The sequence below is a fragment of the Rhinopithecus roxellana genome, chromosome 10, assembly GCF_007565055.1.
Source record: "Rhinopithecus roxellana isolate Shanxi Qingling chromosome 10, ASM756505v1, whole genome shotgun sequence".
NCBI classification, from domain to species: Eukaryota; Metazoa; Chordata; class Mammalia; order Primates; family Cercopithecidae; genus Rhinopithecus; species Rhinopithecus roxellana.
The window spans coordinates 20954309-20973978 of record NC_044558.1 but is presented as its reverse complement, the minus strand read 5'-3'; the positions used below and the strand labels follow the sequence as shown (position 1 = coordinate 20973978).

The following is a 19670-nucleotide window of genomic DNA, read 5'->3' as shown; positions in this document are numbered from 1 at the left end:
TCACCTTCTATTTTGAAACTTATCTTGCAATAGAATGTTACTTGTTTATGGGATTCCAATTGCAATTTGAGTTATTTTTTGACGGAGTACTGCATGTAATGTCAACACACAAGACCACGGTGAAAAATGTCTTAATTTAATTTTCTTTTGCGAGTTTTAATTCTGTAATTGCCTCCGAACCACTCAGCTTGGTTAAGTGAGGGACATGAAGTACTTGCTGGGGCTGCTGGCAGGGAAGGACACTTTGTAAGCATTTTTAGGCATTGATGGCTGTACACAGAACACTGTATTGCCGACAGGTTTTTAAGACAGCGCAATTAAAAAGTAATTAGAGTAACTAAAGCATTGAGGGTTTTAGATCTGTGACAGCTGCAAAAAAACATAAATGGGATATTATAAGATAAAAAATGATTGCACGATTACGTGAATTTTTTTATTTTTTTCTTTTTAAACACATCTATGTATCAAAAGAAGTTTCTAGCAGGGTTTGCAGCCAAGCTGCTCATGGTTATTTTGTGCTTCAGGACAATGGTACTTCAACCTTTCTCCCACTGGGGAAGAAGGCACAAAGAGATGCTAGAGAGGAAAAAACGCGATTCTTGTTAAGCCAGTAAGAGGGAGGTGGAGACGATGAAGGGCATTGCAATGCGTTTCAAAGAGCCTGAGCTCCACAGTCAGACAACCCTAAATTTCAGTCCCACCCCAGCACCTGCTCTGCATAAGGCACTTAAATTCTTTGAGTACTATTTGCTTCACCTGTGAAGTAATAATGGTAGCAACAGCACCACTTCCTAATTATACACAGTGGATGTAGTTAGGAAGGTGTTGTTTATATAGCCACAGGGCCCAGATCAAGCAAGGCATCCAAGACCTGAATGTTGCAGTGTGGTGTTTCTCTTATCAGGCCCCCTGCACCTTAGTTTCCATGGAGAAAGCACCTTGAGGCTTCCACCTGCCTGCTTCCTTCAGTACCTGCCCTTGCTCTGAGGGAGGAGGAGCAGGACACAAGAACAATGTGCAATCTTGATGGCGAGGGATTTGAAGAGCCTCGTTGGGTCAGATCTCTTCTCACACAGAGAAAACGACAGATGCTTCCTTCCATACAGAATTAGCAGAAAGCAGTGCTGCACAGCTACAGGTGGACATGGGGAATGGAAAGTCAAATGCTTAGTAATTACTGTTATTTTTTAAAGTGGAGGCTGGACGTGGTGACTCACACTTGTAATCCCAGCACTTTGGGAGGCCGAGGCAGGCAGATCACCTGAGGTTAGGAGTTCAGGACCAGCCTGGCCAACATGGTGTAAACCCCGTCTCTACTAAAAATACAAAAATTAGCCAGGTGTGGTGGCATGCGTGTGTAGTCCCAGCTACTCGGGAGGCTGAGGCAGGAGAATTGCTTGAACCTGGGAGTGGGAGGCTGCAGTGAGCCAAGATTGCGCCACTGTACTCCAGGGGCAACAGAGTGAGACTCTTATCTCAAAAAAGAAAAAAAGTGGCCGCCATCCAGACTGCTTCCATGCATAGCACCTGGTGAGAACTGCAGCTCCAGAATATGACTGTGTTAGGTTGTTTTTAATTAAATGAAAATATTTCTTCCAGATCTGGCATTCATTTACCCACAGATAATACAGTGGACCACTTTGAGTGTTGCTAGTCTAGAACACTCCAGAAAGAAGGAAAGCAACTGCTTCCCAGGTTACTTGTCTTGGTTGTCAAATATGCTAGTTTGCAGAGGAAAACTATGATCATTTATGTCATTTCTTCCAGAACATAATTGCTGAGCATGAAATTCGTAATATCTCCTGTGCTGCCCAGGACCCAGAAGACCTCTCAACATTTGCCTATATCACAAAAGATTTGAAGTCCAATCACCACTACTGTCACGTGTTTACTGCCTTCGATGTGGTGAGTACCCGCTGCCTTTCAACAGATTAAAGACTTTCCAAAATGGGCCTGGACTGTGTTGAAAGCCCAACTTATAGTTAACATGCTAGCTTGGCTTGTTTACCCGGTATTAAGATACATACCAAGTGTATTTCTCTTTGCTAGGGCTGCCATAACAAAGTACCACAAACCGAGGGGCTTAAACGGCAGAAATTCATTTTCTCACAGTTTCTGGGGGCCAGAAGGGCAAAAACAATGTGTCGGCAGGTATGGTTTCTTCTGAGGCCTCTCTCCCTGCCTTGCAGATGGCTGCTGATATGGTTTGGCTGTGTCCCTACCCAAATCTTACCTTGAATTGTAGCTCCCATAATTCCCACGTGTCGTGGGAGGGACCTGGTGGGAGGTAATTGAATCATGGGGGTGGGTCTTTCCTGTGCTGTTCTCGTGATAGTAAGTGTCACAAGATCTGATAGTTTTATAAATGGGAGTTCCCCTGCCCAAGCTCTCACTTGCCTGCCACCACGTAAGACGTGGCTTTGCTCCTCATTCACCTTTTGCCATGATTGTGAAGCCTCCCCAGCCATGTGGAACTGTGAGTCAATTAAACCCCTTTCCTTTATAAATTACTTAGTCTTGGGTATGTCTTGATTAGCAGCACGAGAACAGACTAATACAGCTCCCTACTTGCTGTGTCCTCACATCACCTTTCCTCTGTGCTTGGATGTCTGGGTCCAAATTTCCTCTTCTTGTAAGGACACCAGTCAGATTGCATGAGGGCCCACCCCAATGACCTCATTTTAACTGAATCACCACTTTCAGGGCACTGTCTTCAAATACAGCCACATTCTGAGGTACTGCGTGTTAAGCCTTCAACATATGAATTTTGAGTGGGTCACAGTTCCACTCATAACACTAAGTACATTTTGGCAGACTAGGCTCTTCAGAGATTTTTCAATATTTTCATTCTTCCATTCAACTTAGAACGCCAACCCTACCTAGTATCTCAGCTGCCATTACTCAACTACTAATTTCACTTTTCAGACTTGAGAAATTCCTTTGTTTCTCGGGCACCAAAACATAGTAAAGGTCTTACAGCCCCCTTGTCCCTCACTATGTCTGTAGGTTTCTCTAGTAGCCATTTCTAAGTACTAGGGCATAATAGGTGTGTTTGCCTCATACAAATCTGCAGTCTTCTATATTGAATAGGAGTCACATTAGATACCTGCAGGTGGTAATTGGGAACTCCAAGATTTGGCCCATATGCTCATTCAGAAATTAGTCTTGGCCGGGTGCAGTGGCTCACACCTGAAATCCCAGCACTTTTGGAGGCCGAGGTGGGCAGATCACTTGAGCTCAGGAGTTGAAGACCAGCCTGAGGGACATGATGAAACCCCATCTCAACAAAAATGCCAAAAAAAAAAAAAAAAAATTAGCACATGCCTGTAGTACCAGCTAACTGAGAGGCTGAGGTGGGAGGATCACCTGAGCCTGGGAGGTCGAGGCTGCAGTAAGCTCTGATCACACCACTGCACTCTAGCCCAGGTGACAGAGAGACCCTGTCTCAATTTTTTTTAAAAGTTACTCTTGGCCAGGCACAGCTCATGCCTGTAATCCCAGTACTTTGGGAGGCCAAGTTGAGAGGACCACTTGAGTTCAGGAGTTCAAGACCAGCCTGGGCAACACAGTGAGACTTTGTCTCTAGTAAAAGAAAAAAAAAATTAGCCAGGTGTGGTGGTGCACACCTGTAGTCCCAGTTGCTCAGGAGGCTGATGAGAGAATCCATTGAGCCCAGGAGATTGAGGCTTCACTGAGCTATGATCGTGCCACTGCACTCCAGCCTGGGGTACAGAGCAAAACCCTGACTCAAAAAAAAAAAAAAAAAAAAAAGTCTTGTAATGACATCCTTACAGGATTACACCACTTCCACTTATAGCCATACTTGTCATTAAACCTAAAAGACTAGCTCATATATTACTAACTTGGAAAACGAAAACAATTAAAAGAAACAACAAATGTTTCTTTAAGATTGATAGGCCCTTGAGGTGGTACAAATTGCTTGAGGATATCTGTGATATAGTATATTTATAATCAGAATAATTTGAAAATGCCACTTAAGTTTGATGATTCTGCTCTGCTCACTGGGTTTGAAATATATATATTTAAAGAATCAGGAATCACCTATTGATATATTCGTGAGAGGCCAGCCCCCAGTTCAATGTCATCGGTAGAAGACTGCCTGAAGCAACATTTTCCCGTTCTGATGAACACCTGTAGGCCGAGGCCAACTGTAATCCAAAATCTACACCAGCCTAAGGTCCATGAGTCAGGCAGCTCATGCTCAGAGCATTTGTATCGTGCTACATGTTCCTCACCCCTTTTGGTTTTTAAACATTGAAACTGGGAAAGAATGATCATGGGCCTTTAAAAAGAAAAAATCCCTTCCATTTGCGGAGGCTTGAGGAGAGTAATATAAAAGTAGTATGTGGTAACAGTAAAGACTGCAAAGCAACGCCCTGCAAGGCTACTCTAAATATCTCAGGGTGCGTTTGTTTGCATGGGATTAAAGTGTCGATTAAAGCCATTTCATTCAGGGTTTACAAGGATGTGCAGTGTTAGGTTTCTGGTGCCTTAAACATAACTTGCAATTCTTGTAAAATGTGATTGTTTCTTTATACAGTCAAATATCATCCTGTTCACATCTATTTTGGTTTATGTGAAACACCTTTCTCTATAGGGGTTGGATTGATGTCATGGAAAGTACGGAATACCGAAGTTCACATCCCAAATCAGCTATCTGTCTACTCCCTGGTCTTAGAGAAGTTGCTGGACTTTTCCGAGTCCCAATTTTCATAGCTAGAGAACAGAGACAAGAGTTTCTACCTTGCAGGTTTTTGCCAGGAGAGAAATGAAAGAACATATGTAGAGTGCTTCATAAATAACAGGTGTTCAGCATTTGTTCCTTCACCTCCTCCCTCTCCCTGCCTGCTGACGTCAGTTAACAGCCTGACCCTTTTTCTGCTAAAAGACATAAGATAGGTTTGTCAGATGTGTATTTATCTTCCAAAGTTTTCCTACTGCCATTATGAAAGGATTGAAAAAGTGGAAGCAATAGATAAACATTAAAATAGAAACAGCAGAAAGAAAACATTGATTCCACAAACCTTGTTGCCTCTAGACCATGTTTGCGTTGAACATCAACATGAATATTCTGACACTTTTCAGGATCAATGCCACCTTTTCCTAAGTATTGCAGCATTTCTTTCAATAAAATTGGTTTTTAAGGTAATATATAATTTGCCTTCATCAGAGTATCTAAAGCATTTTTCCACATCAAACTAAAACTGGTTTCTGTGGACTGTCTGCCCCCTTGAGTTTATTAGCTATATGTATACATATATGTGACACCAGAATACTGAGGTGAAATCTTGGGGGAAGAAATAGTCGACTGTTTAGTTTTATGATGAACATCATATCCCCCATACACTTGGAAAAACATGTAGAGAATTGCTTCAACATTTATCTTTTCATCCAGATGTCTGATTTAATGTAGACATGACTAGCTTAGGATTCTCATATCAGTTCCAAAGGACTTTCATCTTACACAGATCCTCCATTTTAATCTTCTCTAGGTGAACACAGTTCGTCAAACCTCAAAATTAGTAACAAAGGCCACCAGCCTTGACCTGAGACTTTGAGCAATTCTGAGATGCAACAGGCTTCACTTGCACTAAAAAAAGCTTCTCTGAGCATGGATTTTGTATCTTTATGTAGGGCAGTTCAATACCAGTCCAGTCTTGAAGCCTTAAAAATCTTTTGATATGAATCAGTCCCCTGGGCTGCCCCAAATGGCAAAAAAAAAAAAAACTAAAGAATAACCTATAATACCTCAAATACACATTTAACCTTTTAGCTGAGTAAGTATGTATACATTTTTAATTGTGAAGTTACTGCTTTTTTGACCTTAAAGACCTTTTATGGATCACGTGTTTTTATGTACTGTTATCACATATCCTATGGTTTTATCTGATAGCATCAAGAAAATTCAGTGACGTTTAGGAAGTTTCCAGTTTATGGACAGTTAGATTTGAAGTTCAGAGCGTTTTCTCAGAAATTATAGTCCGGGAAAGTAGGCCTGCAGCGCCCCCCCCCCCCCCCCACCGAAGCGAGGATGTGAGCTTAACATAGTTTATGTACTATGGGACTCTGTGGGGCCTTGAATGTGCTCAGATGCGAGCAGGGGGTGGAGCGTGTGGGGCTTCTCAAGCTTATTTGACCATGGTAGCCTTTTTTTTTTTCTTTTTTGAGACAGAGTCTCGCTCTGTTGCCCAGGCTGGAGTACAGTGGCGCGATCTCAGCTCACTGCAAGCTCCGCCTCTCGGGTTCATGCCATCCTCCTGCCTCAGCCTCCCGAGTAGCTAGGACTACAGGCTCATGCTGCCACGCCCGGCTAATTTTTTGTATTTTGAGTAGAGATGAGGTTTCACCATGTTAGCCAGGATGGTCCCGATTTCCTGACCTCATGATCCGCCCACCTCGGCCTCCCAAAGTGCTGGGATTACAGACGGAAGCCACTGCACCCAGGCTTTTTTTTTTTTTTTTTTTTTTTTTGGAGAGCACCCCACAGGGGTAACCTTCTGCAGAACACATTTTGGAAAATGTTACATTTGATGATCTCTAAGCCTGTTTTTGTTGCTTGGAATCTACCATAAATTCAGCTTGTGATATTTTCGGTTTTAAATGATGGGGAGATGAAAATAAAAAGACTAGAGCAAAACAGAATTAGGGTTGTCAAGAAAAAAAGCCAGTATATACCCACAGGCAAGCGCCAAGCCTTTTCTGTATTCTGGAGTCTACACTCCCGTTATTGTCGGAGCTGATTTCTAATCACATCCCTAACTTGCTAGGCCTGGAACACATCTCACCCACTGTAGAACCAAAGCTTCCCCTAACTTCACCTTCTAGGCAGTGAGAACTTGGGGAAGAGGGAACCATAGGGTGAGCAGAAAAGAAGGATGTGTTATGAGACTAGGAGTTGTGAGAGTTAAAAATGGACTCAGCTTTTCTCTCCTCTGCTCTTAAATGAGTGGAGAGAATTCTACACAAATGGAATTGCAAGAGAGGGAACGGGTATTTCAGTGGCCACCAGATCCCAAGGCTGAAGTGATGGTCCTCAGAAGGCCACTATAGGTGAGAGAGAGAGACAACCAAGGTAATTTCAAAACTGTTGTCTTCTGTATTTTATTTGCCAGTTATTCTAGATTTCTCAGTAACAGAGAGTTGACATAGGTCAACATAGAAAGATTTTGATGCATTCTCCATGGGAGTATCAGATTTGTATCAAATATCTGAGAAGAGCCTCATTCAATAGTTTTATATGTTGAAAGGTGTTATTTCTTTTTAATTGCATTAAAAGCCATAGCTTTGCTGCCAGACCCTTGCTAATTCTTACTCCTCTGTAAAGAATATGTTTGCAGTCTTTGATATTTTTAACCATGCTCATTTTTCACTTGCAACTCCCAAATCCTGTGCTCCTCGGTGTGCAGCACATGGCAAGGCTGAGACGGCCTCAGGAGTGCGTAGAGAATGTTGAAGACATGGTGCGGGGTGGGCGGGACGTGTGGGAGACGGAGCTCCGTCTTCCCTGTGCTTTCTTGGTTGAACGTGGGCCATGCGAGGATCTAAGCTGGAGAAACAGAAGTGACAAAACGCAGGAAAACATGGTCAGCCGACTGTGTGATCACCTTCTGTAGTACTCTCCCATCCATATGCACGAAGCTAGCCAAAGTGTGGGGCAAGAAAAACACTAGCGTCCACCACGTGGTCGTGATCAGTGATACCTACACCACTTCCAACTTTGGCTCTGCTATGAGTTTGCTTGTTGATTTTCTCATCAGTTTAATAAAATTTAAATTCCTGGCTGGGCACAGTGGCTCATGCCTATAATCCCCAGCACTTTGGGAGGCTGAGGTGGGAGGATCACTTGAGTCCAGGAGTTCAAGACCAGCCTAGGCAACATAGGGCAACCCTATGTCTGCAAAAAAAAAAAAAAAAAAAATTAATAGCCCGGCATGGTGGCAGACACCTGTAGTGCCAGCTACTCAGGAGGCTGAGGTGGGAGGATCGCTTGGGCCTGGGAGACATTGAGCTGTGATTGCATCACTGCACTCCAGCCTAGGCAACAGAGCAAGACTCTGTCAAAAAAAAAAAAGAAAGAAAGAAAAAGAAAAATGTAAATTCTTGAGTGCTTTCTTAAATGCCAAGATTACTTCCATGGAGTAGTTTGAGGTCCCTGAAGAAAAATATGTATGGCTTATGTTGCAGAGATCATCCCACAAAGTGAGAACTTAAAGATGCAAAAGAATAAAAAAAAAAAAAAAAAAGATGCAAAAGAATTCTTGCTATTGTTGATGTTAGTTCACCTCTGACAACTGAATTAATATCATGGAGGCAGGTGATCTCTCTCATTCTGTTTCTCATTTTCTCCACCTGAAAATAGCCTTCAACGTATTTGACTGTGATACTGTGAAAAGAAATGGCAATATAAGAAAATGTTACAATGCATGGAGCTCTTAAAAATTGAACTCAAACACTTTCCCTGGTTACTCTTCCACATACAAAGTGGCAACCTACAGGTAAAGTAGAAGCATTTCCCTGGCCCTGTTCAGCCAGCTGAAACTCATCAGCAAGTCAGCTGCAGGAAGGACGCAGTTCCTAAGAGTAGCAAATGGCCCTGATGGAATAAAAAAGACAGCATCCCATCCCAATGGTCCTTCTACACTAACACCACCACCTCCCAAAAAAGAATAGATAAGTTAACGGTGCTGGGTTTCATTTATCCAGATCTCGTCTCCATTGGCATAAATCACTGAGAACAACCAGGCCACAAAGACAAAGGTGGTTGGATATTCAGGGATTAATAATCTTTATTTCTTCTCATCCGTATTTTGGGGATGGGGAGACAAAGTTATCAGTGCCTTAAATTGATCCCATTTTTTTGTAAAGTTAGAAACCAGACATTCTGAAATTGTTTTCACAGATTGCTTTGCAGCATTTATGCATGTATTTGTTGTACACCCCACTTCTAAATAACTGTCAGTCAAGTGTCTTGTTCAGGGGGTGGCCTTTAGAATCAGTCTGGTTTTGAATCACAGATCTGTGCTCTTAGCCTCATAGTTTGGGTGAGAATGCCACAGGCCAGGCACAGTGGTTCATGCCTGTAATCCCAGCATTTGGGAAGCCAAGGAGGCCAGATCACCTGAGGTCAGGAGTCCCAGACTAGCCTGGCCAACATGGTAAAACCCTGTCTCTACTAAAGATACAAAAATTAGCCAGGCATGGTGGTGCACACCTGTAATCGCAGCTATTCAGGAGGCTGAGGCAGGAGAATCAATTGAACCTAAGACTGAGACAGGAGAATTGTGCGAACCTGGGAGGCGGAGGTTACAGTGAGCAGAGATCACACCACTGCACTCTGCCTGGGAGACAGGATGAGACTCTGTCTCAAAAAAAAAAAAAAAAAAAAAAAAAAAGGCCAGGCGCAGTGGCTCACACCTGTAATCTCAGCACTTTGGGAGGCCGAGGTGGGTGGATCTCTTGAGCTCAGGAGTTCAAGACCAGCCAGGCCAGCATGGTGAACCCCATCTCTACTAGAAATACAAAAATTAGCCAGGCGTAGTGGTACATACCTGTAATCCCAGCTACTCAGGAGGCTGAGGCATGAAGATCACTTGAACCAGGAGGTGGAGGTTGCAGTGAGCCAAGATGGCACTGCTGCAATCCAGCCTGGGTGACAGAGTGAGACTCTGACTCAAAAAATAAAAAAGAATGCCTCTAATCTTCAGTTTCCTAATCTGTAAAATAGAGATTATAATAGGATACCTCCTATGGTGACTGCAAGGATTAAACAAGGTGACACATACGCATTTCCAGCACATGGTGTCCAATAACTCTTAGCTGCTGAGGACACGGGGAGTAGCAGAAGCAGTTAATAGTGATGATTATATTCTTGTCAGACCCTGTGTGAGGATTTATGTCCCAGTTTTTGGTTCATGACATATGTTTGTTGCTGCGTTCTTCCACATCTGAGGAAAAAGGTCAGATTCCATATAAAATGCATTCCTGTATTGATAGAGTGCCTGCCATGCATTAGACACACATCCCTGCTCTCCAGGAGCTCATGGTCCAGCAGGAGATGAAGGGACACAAGCAAATAGTTACAACAAAATCAGATCCATGCCACCCGGGCAGTGCACTAGCAGCCAGCAGGGTGGGCTCTCCAAAAGGAGGGACGTGCAGGTTGGAAGCCTAACATTTAGTCTGTGTGAACACGTGATCGGTGTGGCAGCATGGCAACTCATTAATTCAATTTAGAATAGTGAACTCGGGGTATCAGGTAGGCACCTGCAATAAGTAAAGGAAAAGCCATTTATATTTACTGTGCTGACTATACCAAGGAAACAGGCATATCCATTTGAGAAAGATTTAAACAACAAGGGTTCAAATTTAAAAGGTTTGAATCTGGTGAGTGACCCATGTCCAGGGCCTCACAAGTTAGTGAAGAGGCCAGGCGCAGTGGCTCACACCTGTAATCCCAGCACTTCAGGAGGCCAAGGCAGGCGGAACACTTGAGGTCAGGAATTCGTGACCAGCCTGGCCAAAATGGTGAAACCCTATCTCCACTAAAATGCAAAAAATTAGCCAGGTGTGGTGGCAGGCACCTGTAATCCCAGCTACTCAGGAGGCTAAGGCTGGAGAATTGCTTGAACCCAGGAGGCGAAGGTTGCAGTGAGCCAAAATCACGCCACTGCACTCCAGCCCAGGTGACGTAGTGAGACCCTGTCTTGAAAAAAACAAAAAGTTAGTGAAGAGTTCCCTACAGCTTCCACTGGAGCTTTTACTTTTGAGGAGCAGGGGAGAGGTTGAAGTCTGGCATTTCTTCCTCCTATACTGCCTTTCCACAAACCCTGGCCAAGTCACAGGATAAAGATTGCATGTTTCTTCCTCCCAGGCAGGCCAGTCCCTCTGGATGGATGTGACAGGGCTGCTGGCCAGCCACCTTGGTCTGTGGTTCCATGAAGACAGGTGACCAGTGTGTGGGGCTGCAGTGCATGCCATCCACAGAGAACCTGGAATGCTATTAATATAAGAAAGCAAGTCATGGTTTAACAAAGCAGGGCCCAATCTCCTGTACTTGGGGTGAGGCGTAAAGTTAAACCTCAGCAGATATAGTGGAATGCTCGCCCCCTTTAAAAATCTGGTTTTTGAAGAACGTGTAATGGCATGTGAAGACCAACTATGAGATAATGTTGTACGAAAAAGCAACTTATGAGACTGCATATAAAGTATGATTATGATTTTAGACTCAAAGTATTCTAGTTGTTAAATTCATATTTAAATATTCATATAGGAAATGGAAGTATTTGGGTGTATGTACAAATATAAAAAGAAAATGCACCAAAATGTTAGCAATAGCCATATCCCAACAGTGGAGTTTCATAGCTGAATTTTATTTTCTCCTTTATTCTTTGTATTTTCAAAATTTTCTTCATCTGCCCCTGTTATAATTAGGGAGCTAAAGGAATCTCATGGCTCTTTTAGTTAGCCAAAATTAGCCCTAAAGAAGCTACCTTTATTTTGGCCAGTTGATTTGTCATTTTGGCCCAGATAGACATCTTAGCAGAATTGCTAATATTTCTTTCTAAATGCTGAAGGCTATGATTGGGCACTATTTATTTCTATATAGTCTATGAAGACTCATTTCTGGCTGGTACTTGAGAGAACTAACTATAGGTAGAGCTAAAGAGATGTCAATGAAGTCTGTGACGGTGCCTAGAATATTCTCGAAGTTATTTTTGCCTTAGGACGTGGGTGAAGCAACTTGTAGACCAGGCTTACCCCAGGTCTTAAAAAAACAAGTACCAGCAAAATATAGCCTAAAAAGAAATGTCCCTTCTTTCTGGAGACCCCACTGAGAACCCAGATTGAAAAAAAACGTCTTGTGTCTTCAGGCCCCCTGTGGCATTATCTGCACTTGTCTAGCTTTTGTTCTTCAGGTCTGCCTGTGGGAGAGAAGACAGAAGGAAGGAATTGGCTCTGGCCATCCATATTCCCCCTTTTCTTAACCTTAAGGTGCAAGTTCACTTCTCTTAGGGACCTACCAGGCAACTTCCTTTTTGTGTTTAGCCAACAAACATTTCTTGAGCACCTGCCCTATTCTAAGTCCTAGAGATGCAAAGACCAGTGAGACCAGAGCCCTCAAGGAGCTCAGTCAACTGGGGGAATCAGCCCTACAAAGAGAAAATCATAATAAATATCACGCGGTAAATAGGGCTGTGCCTAAGGTGTTGTGGGACCACAGAGGAGGGGCACCTAACTTAGCCAGGGTTGGGGGCACAGGAAAGGGGATTCAAATAAGGCTTCTGGAGATGTGATGCCCAAGGTGAGTTTTCAAGGATAAGCAGTAACTCACCAGGCAAAGGTGGGAGATGGCAAACGCGTGTATTGCCAAGAACAAAAGCCATTTTATAATAGATGAAATGCTTGGCCATTCAGAATAGCATTTGGGGATGATTGCTGGAATGAAGATGTTTTCTGAGATGAAGGGCAGCCCCTTGGTGGTGACTGCCTGTCTGAGCTCTCTAGCTTGTAGGTTATGGAGCCCTGCAGTCTGGCCTCTGGGTAACATGCCGCTGTTTAGCACAGCATCAACTGTGCATGCATCTCTAAACTGAATCTGTAGTTGCCTGGGTAAAAGATAGCCCCTTCTTATCAGAGAATCCTGAAACTCCCAGGGTAGAAAGGGACCAACAGGTCACCTGGACCACACCCACTTCTCAGTGGCAATAGGTGCTGTAGGTAGGTAGCCCATGATGGAGCTGGCCTATGCAGGTGATCTAGGGACTCTGTTTATGACCTCTATTCACTGATAGACACTTTTCTAGCAGACCTCCTGAGGTACTTTATGACACCCGAGCTTTTCTGCCCTGGGCTCCCACATACAGACGCAGCCCTTCCTTTGAACGTGTCTGCATCTGTTCCCTCTTCATGGTGTGGGTGAGCTTCTGATGACCCCTGTCTGGGCCTGTAGCTCTCTGATGCTATGGAATGAATACATTTGTTCATTCCATTCCAGTCACGAAAATGTGGCTGTTGTTTTTCTAATGGTAATGCAAAGCACTACGAGGCAGGTCAAAATGGTCCACTCAGAAAGAGCAACTCCCAGCCTGGGCCAGGAGGGCCTTTCCTCCCTGGATGGCCTCCTCCTCAGATTCCTTCCTCCTTTGCCATATTTGCCAGATGAGATGAAGCTTTATGCCTGACATACCTTGTCAGCCATTTGGGCAGCAATGCGTTCAACAAAGTAAGCCCTGGGATAAATAAGTGAACAAATGGACACTGTTTCTACCATGCCTCATTCCATAAAGGATTGAAGACAACCTACATGAATAGGTTTGGTAGTCTGAAAATATATATTTATACACAAATCTGAATTAGGGAAAATACAGACTAAAAGGAAGCTCCATATCAAGGGAAAAGTTGTAGCATCAATATACAGACCACGGAGTTCTGTAAAGGTATGGGAGCTGAGCTCTCTCTAGCTATGAGCTTTTAGCTCTGAGCTTCCTGGAGGTCAAGGCAAAAAGGGAAATGCAGTAATTTTATGCTCCGTATTTCTTTGAAAGAAAAGTATACCCCTTCCTTTCAGAAAACAACATTTTAATAAGGCTTAAGTATGAAAGAACTTTCTGTCCTAGGCCCCCGTGAGGGGATACTGTGTAATAATGTCTTCACAAACACTTGTACAGTGAATCTCCAAAACACAAGGTGGTGTTCTAGAGGGTGCCTCAATGAAATAGGAACAGAACACCAGCACTTTCATGAAAGCAATGAAGGTAGGATGGCCCAGTGGCATGAAACACTGGCTAATCTGAAGTCAGATCTGCACTTGAATCCTGGTTCTGCTGTATGAACTTGGCCAAGTTGTCAATTTCGCTGATCCTTAGTTTCGCACACCTAAAATGAGGATGGTCATTCTTCCTCTATGAGGTGTTGTGAGGGGTAGACAATCCACAGAAGGCACTTAGCCTTGTCCCTAGGATGTAGTAGACAATATCGTGTGTAGTTGCTGCTGCCACTGCTTTATCATCATTATGAAAGGAAAGAAAGTATGGTTCAAGTTCATAGGCAGTTTGATTCGTGCAGAGATCAAACTTTGCACAGCTACAAGAGCGGATTGACTGCATGTCTATAAGTTTATATCCACATAACAACATTTTTCACTTGGGCTTGGCAGAAGCTGGACCACTAAAGGGTCAACTCCGCACTTAGAGTAGACGCATTAGGGTTGCAGCTTAAAGGAAGAGCTTGATACTTTAAAGTCTCACTGAGAAGATGTTAGAATTGGCATCCAGTGTGAAAACTGAAAAGTCTAAACAAGATTCTTTGCCAAATGAATGGGCAGCTTCCTGGCACATACGGGTGAGCCATGACAGCACCTGCAGAGAGGGACCAGATTTTGCTGGAAAGCAGTTCCCAGCCCTCTTAGCCAGAGAATGAAGAGACCCTCAGAACCCCAAGGTGAAGCAGAAAGAATAAGATACATCCTCGGCAACATGTTGAAACCCTGTCTCTAAAAAACATACAAAAATTAGCCAGGTGTGATGACACATTACCTGTGGTCCCAGCTACTCCAGAGGCTGAGGTGAGAGGATCATGTGAGCCCGGGTGGTCAAGGCTTCTGTGAGCCATGACTGTGCCACTGCACTCTAGCCTGGACAACAGAGCAAGACCCTGTCTCAAAAACAAAAGCAAGAATAAGACTATTTTAAACTCAAAAGACTTTCTCTTGTTTTTAATTATCAAAATTATCATATTTTATGACTGTAAAAATGATTAATCCTCATTTAAATAAAGTTCAAAACATACAAAAACATAGAGACAAATCATCCAGTCTCAATATGCAGTGATAACTGCTATTCACATTTGATGCATATTGCTATTTTCTATGCATGTATACAGATCCTATCTATGTGTATATGCATACATATATTTTTACATAGTCTTTTAACCCTTTATTTATTTATTTATTTATTTTTTTATTTTATTTTATTTTATTTTTTAGATGGAGTCTCACTCTGTCGCCCAGGCTGGAATGCAGTGGTGTGACCTTGGCTCACTGCAACCTCCACCTCCTGGGCTCAAGCGAGTCTCCTGCCTCAGCCTCCCAAGTAACTGAGATTACAGGTGTGCACCACCACACCTGGCTAATTTTTTGTATTTTAGTAGAGACAGGGTTTCACCATGTTGCCCAGAGTGGTCTTGAACTTCTGAGCTCAGGCAATCGACCCACCTCCAGTTTTCATTTTAAATGGCTACCTAGTATTCTACTTAATCAGTCCTCTAATAATGAAAATTTAAACACTTTAATGAATATTTTTGCAAATATATCAGTGAACTCCTGTGCCTAAGAGATTTTCAAACTAAGAAACAGAAAAATCTTAGTGATGTACCAGTTAAAATAAATTAATTACCTTGGTGGCCAGAGCTTTTTCTAGGGGACAGATTGCCCACCATTTATGACACAGTTTTTCTCATACTAGACTGATGAATATGCTGGGTATAGCCTCGGGGACATAGAGGCAGGAGGACGGTGAGGAAGATCTCTTTGTCTCTCCGTAAGCCTTCTCTGGATGTAATGAGAGACTTGATGGACCCTTTCACTCCCCCATGTCATTCAGTGAGCGCTTCTTGGACATTGTCTATAGGCTAGGCATGGGCCTGGCACCAGGGACACAGCCCTTAACACATGGAAGGAGCTTGGTAAATACCTGTGGTGATGTTCAATATCCATGACTGCCTTGAAGAAACCACAGTAAATATAAGGCTGACCTGCATATCTTCAGTTTGCACAAGAAAAGCAAGTTTGCATCCCCTGATTGCATTAGGATTTATCTTTATGATACAATAGTTCCTTAAGCTCCTCTAATGTAGCAGTTCTTAATTTGCAGATCAAAATCCCTAGCCAGGCACATTGGCTCATGCCTGTAATCCCAGCACTTTGGGAGGCCCAGGCAGGTGGATCACTTGAGGCCAGGAGTCCGAGACCAGCCTGTGGTCACACAGTGAAACCCCATCTCTACCAAAAAAAAATACAAAAATTATCCAGGCTTGCATGCCTGTAATCCCAGCTACTTGGGAGGCTGAGGCAGGAGAATCACTTGAACCCCAGAGGCGAGATTGCAGTAAGCTGAGATCACACCACTATACTCCAGCCTGGGTGAGAGAGTGAGACCATATCTCAAAAAAAAAAAAAAAAGAAAGAAAGAAAAAAATCCCTGGGGAAGAAGAGAAGGGAAGGGAAGAGGAGAATTCCTGTGCTTCTGAGGTTTTTCCCCATTGGACTGGGACTCCCTGCCCTTCTTCCCAAATAGCCACTACTAAGGATGGGAGTTGCATCATATCTTTTACATCACCCACCCTCCCAAGTATCTGGGATTACAGGCCTGCACGCCTGGCTAAGAATTCCTGTGTTGATGGTCTTTGTGGAGTCACAAAGTACACCCCTGGCCTGGAGGCTGTCTCTCAGACAGGCTGGGCATGAGACCCAGGCAAATGGGCCAGTAGGTGACCTCACCACAGCCAAGATGGGTCAGTCACTTGGAAGCTCAATTGGCTCCTGTTTTTTAAACTTTTTTTAAACAGATTACAGAATTTTTTTTATTTTATCTAATGTATAGTTCTAAGGTGTAATGGTCAAGAAGAGCACGGCCTCTCAGAACAACTGGATTCAAAGCCCAGTTTGGTTGGGTGCTGACTTCATGAGCAAGTTATTTAACCTTTCTGAGCGTAATTATCTCATGTGCAAAATGGAAGTAATAGACCTACGCCATACAGATGTGGTTAGGATTGAATTAAAAAGTCCATGTTGAAGCACTTGGCGTGGTGCATGGCACACAGTAAATAATACATGCTAGCCGGTATTGCCATTTGGTTAAATAATATTATTAGCCATTATAAGAACAACTCAGTTAGGTGGGTACTGCGTGTGGTATTATCCCCATTTTAAGATGAGAAAACCAAGGCTCAGAGTATGCTGTTTTCAGTAATCAACCCTCACACCTGCACCCCGCATGCACACACACATACACATGTGCACACATGCACACATATGCAGCCCTCTTTCACTGGTGGTCTCTGTAAGGTAAAAAATACTCCAGATCAATTGCCATAATAAATGTGTCTCAAAAGAATTATGCTAGAAAGACCAAGGCAAGTATCTTCCAATGAGCTTATATGAGGCAGGAGGAGCCAAGGTCAGAGACAGGCCAGGTTACAGCATTAGAGAGACATGAGGTAATAAAGGTAAAGCTAAGTGAGTTTGAATTGATGCCCAAGGGAGGTAGTTAGTGGAGACGAGAGCATGATTTTGCTGACTTCACTGCAGCACTGTGGTTTGAGCCAGCAGACGGGATGGGACACCTTAGTGCTCGCTGTGATCAGCCAGCTTCCCCACAGCCAGGGCAGCCAGGCATGGGGACGGGGTGGCCCCAGGACTGGCCTTCTGGCTAAGCTGCATTCATTACAGCTCCTGGGCTCATGGGTCATCTTCCTGTTGTCTGAATGAGGGTCCAGCCAGCCTTCTGCAGCATCACATGGTGTTCCAGTTATCTATTGCTGTGTAATAAACCACCCCAGAATATAAAACAACATCCATTTATTATGTTCACAATTCTCTAAGTCAGGGATCTGGACTGGGGGTGGCAGTCCTGCTCAACAACATCTGGGGCCTCAGCCAGGGTGCCTGCAATGGCTGGAGATGCTGGGGCAGCCCGACTGGAGCCAGCTGTCTGGGCCTTGAGTCTTCTCTATGTGATGTCTGCTGGAGCTCCAGTGTCTTTGAGACCCCTTCACTCCCAAATCTTGAGCCTGGGCTAGCCTGGCTGAAACCGTTGTTCCTGTCCAGGCAGCCTCTCCTTGTGGCTAGCTCAGGCATCCTCATAGCATGATGATCTCAGGATGGCGAGACCTTTTTTTTTTTCTATTTTTTTAAGATGGAGTCTCGGCCAGGCGCGGTGGCTCACGCCTGTAATCCCAGCATTTTGGGAGGCTGAGGCAGGTGGATCACTTGAGGGCAGGAGTTCGAGACCAGCCTGGCCAACATGGTGAAATCTTGTCTCTACTAAAAATACAAAAAATTAGCGAGGCGTGGTGGTGGGTGCCTGTAATCCCAGCTACTCGGGAAGCTGAGGCAGGAGAATCCCTTGAACCCAGAAGGCAGAGGTTGCAGTGAGCCAAGATCACACCATTGCACTCCAGCCTAGGCAGCAAGGGCGAGACTCTGTCTCAAAAAAAAAAAAAAAAAAAAAAAAAAAGATGGGAGTCTTGCTCTGTCACCCAGGCTGGAGTGCAGTGGTGCAACCTCAGTTCACTGCAACCTCTGCCTTCCAGGTTCAAGCGATTCTCCTGCCTCAGCCTCCCAAGTAGCTGGGATTACAGGTGCCTGCCACCAAGCCTGGCTAATTTTTTTTCTTGTATTTTTGGAAGAGATGGGGTTTTACCATTTTTGCCAGGCTGGTCTTGAACTCCTGACTTCAAGTGATCCACCCACCTCAGCCTCCATATTAGTCTGTTCTAGTACTGCTAATAAAGACATACCCAAGACTGGGTAATTTATAAAGAAAAGAGGTTTAATGGACTCACAGTTCCACATGGCTAGGGAGGCCTATGGTGGAAGGCAAAGGAGAAGCAAAGGTACATCTTACGTGGCAGTAGGCAAGAGAGCGCGTACAGGGGAACTCCCATTTATAAAACCATCAGATCTTGTGAGACTTATTCACTGTCACAAGAACAACATGGGAAAGACCCTCCCCCATGATTCAGTTACCTCCCACCAGGTCCCTCTCACAACATGTGGGAATTATGGGAGCTATAATTCAATATGAGATTTGGGTGGGGACACAGCTAAACAATATCAGCCTCCCAAAGTGCTGGTATTACAGGCGTGAGTCACCGCGTCCAGCCAGGATGGTGAGACTTTTTACATGACTAATTCCTCTGGAGTAACGTTCCTAGAGGCCCCGGAGGAAGCTGCAAGACTCCTCATGATTCAACCTCACAAGTTCAGCATGTCGCTTCTGCTACATCCTATGGGTCAAGCAAGTCAGTAAAACCAATCCAGATTCAAAGAGCAGATTCAACTTCTCAACAGGGAAACACCATGGTGTGCACAGGAGGGGAGAGTTGATGGCAGTCATCTTAGAGACAAGCTGGGTAGACACAGGGGTTGGGCCAAGAGCAGGGGATTTTGAGCACAGATATTGGCTCATGTCAAGTTCTGTAACTTTCTATCTCTGTGATGTCTGGAAAGTTATTTCACCTCTGAGCCTCCATTGCCTCATCTATAAAATGAGGATAATTATGCTACTGCACGTGATTGTGGTAAGACTTAAATGAAACAAATATAAGGCTTGGCACATCCCTCACACCTATTAAGTTCTCCCTTAATGGTAACTAGACTGAGTATTAACTAGAAATGTTATGATTACTCCAGCTCATCCTTTGGATATTCATTCATTCAGCAAGCAAGCAAGCAAGCATTTCTTCAGTGCCTGCAATGTGCCAGGCCCACTACCAGGCACTGGCCTCCCCACAGTTGCAGGGATAATATGTTGAAGGCAGAGACAGTTGGGCTTTCAGATTTTCTGGGTGTCACCATGGGCTCTTCAGAGCCAGCCAGCATCATTGAGGTTTGCAAGATAGGCTTCTCACCTAAGCCTTCTGATTTTACA

The 19670-nt window shown here is 44.0% G+C and overlaps 1 protein-coding gene across 49 annotated transcripts in view; it reads left to right on the top strand.

Annotated features, from left to right (window-relative positions):
- Positions 1–19670, top strand: part of ANKS1B (ankyrin repeat and sterile alpha motif domain containing 1B) — a 1300027-nt gene that overhangs the window by 1259038 nt on the left and 21319 nt on the right. For all 49 annotated transcript variants that reach the window (XM_030938489.1, XM_030938491.1, XM_030938522.1 and 46 more), the window contains one exon: positions 1768–1905. In XM_030938489.1, coding sequence (XP_030794349.1) covers positions 1768–1905 — 138 coding nt within the window. The remainder of the gene's footprint in view (positions 1–1767; positions 1906–19670) is intronic.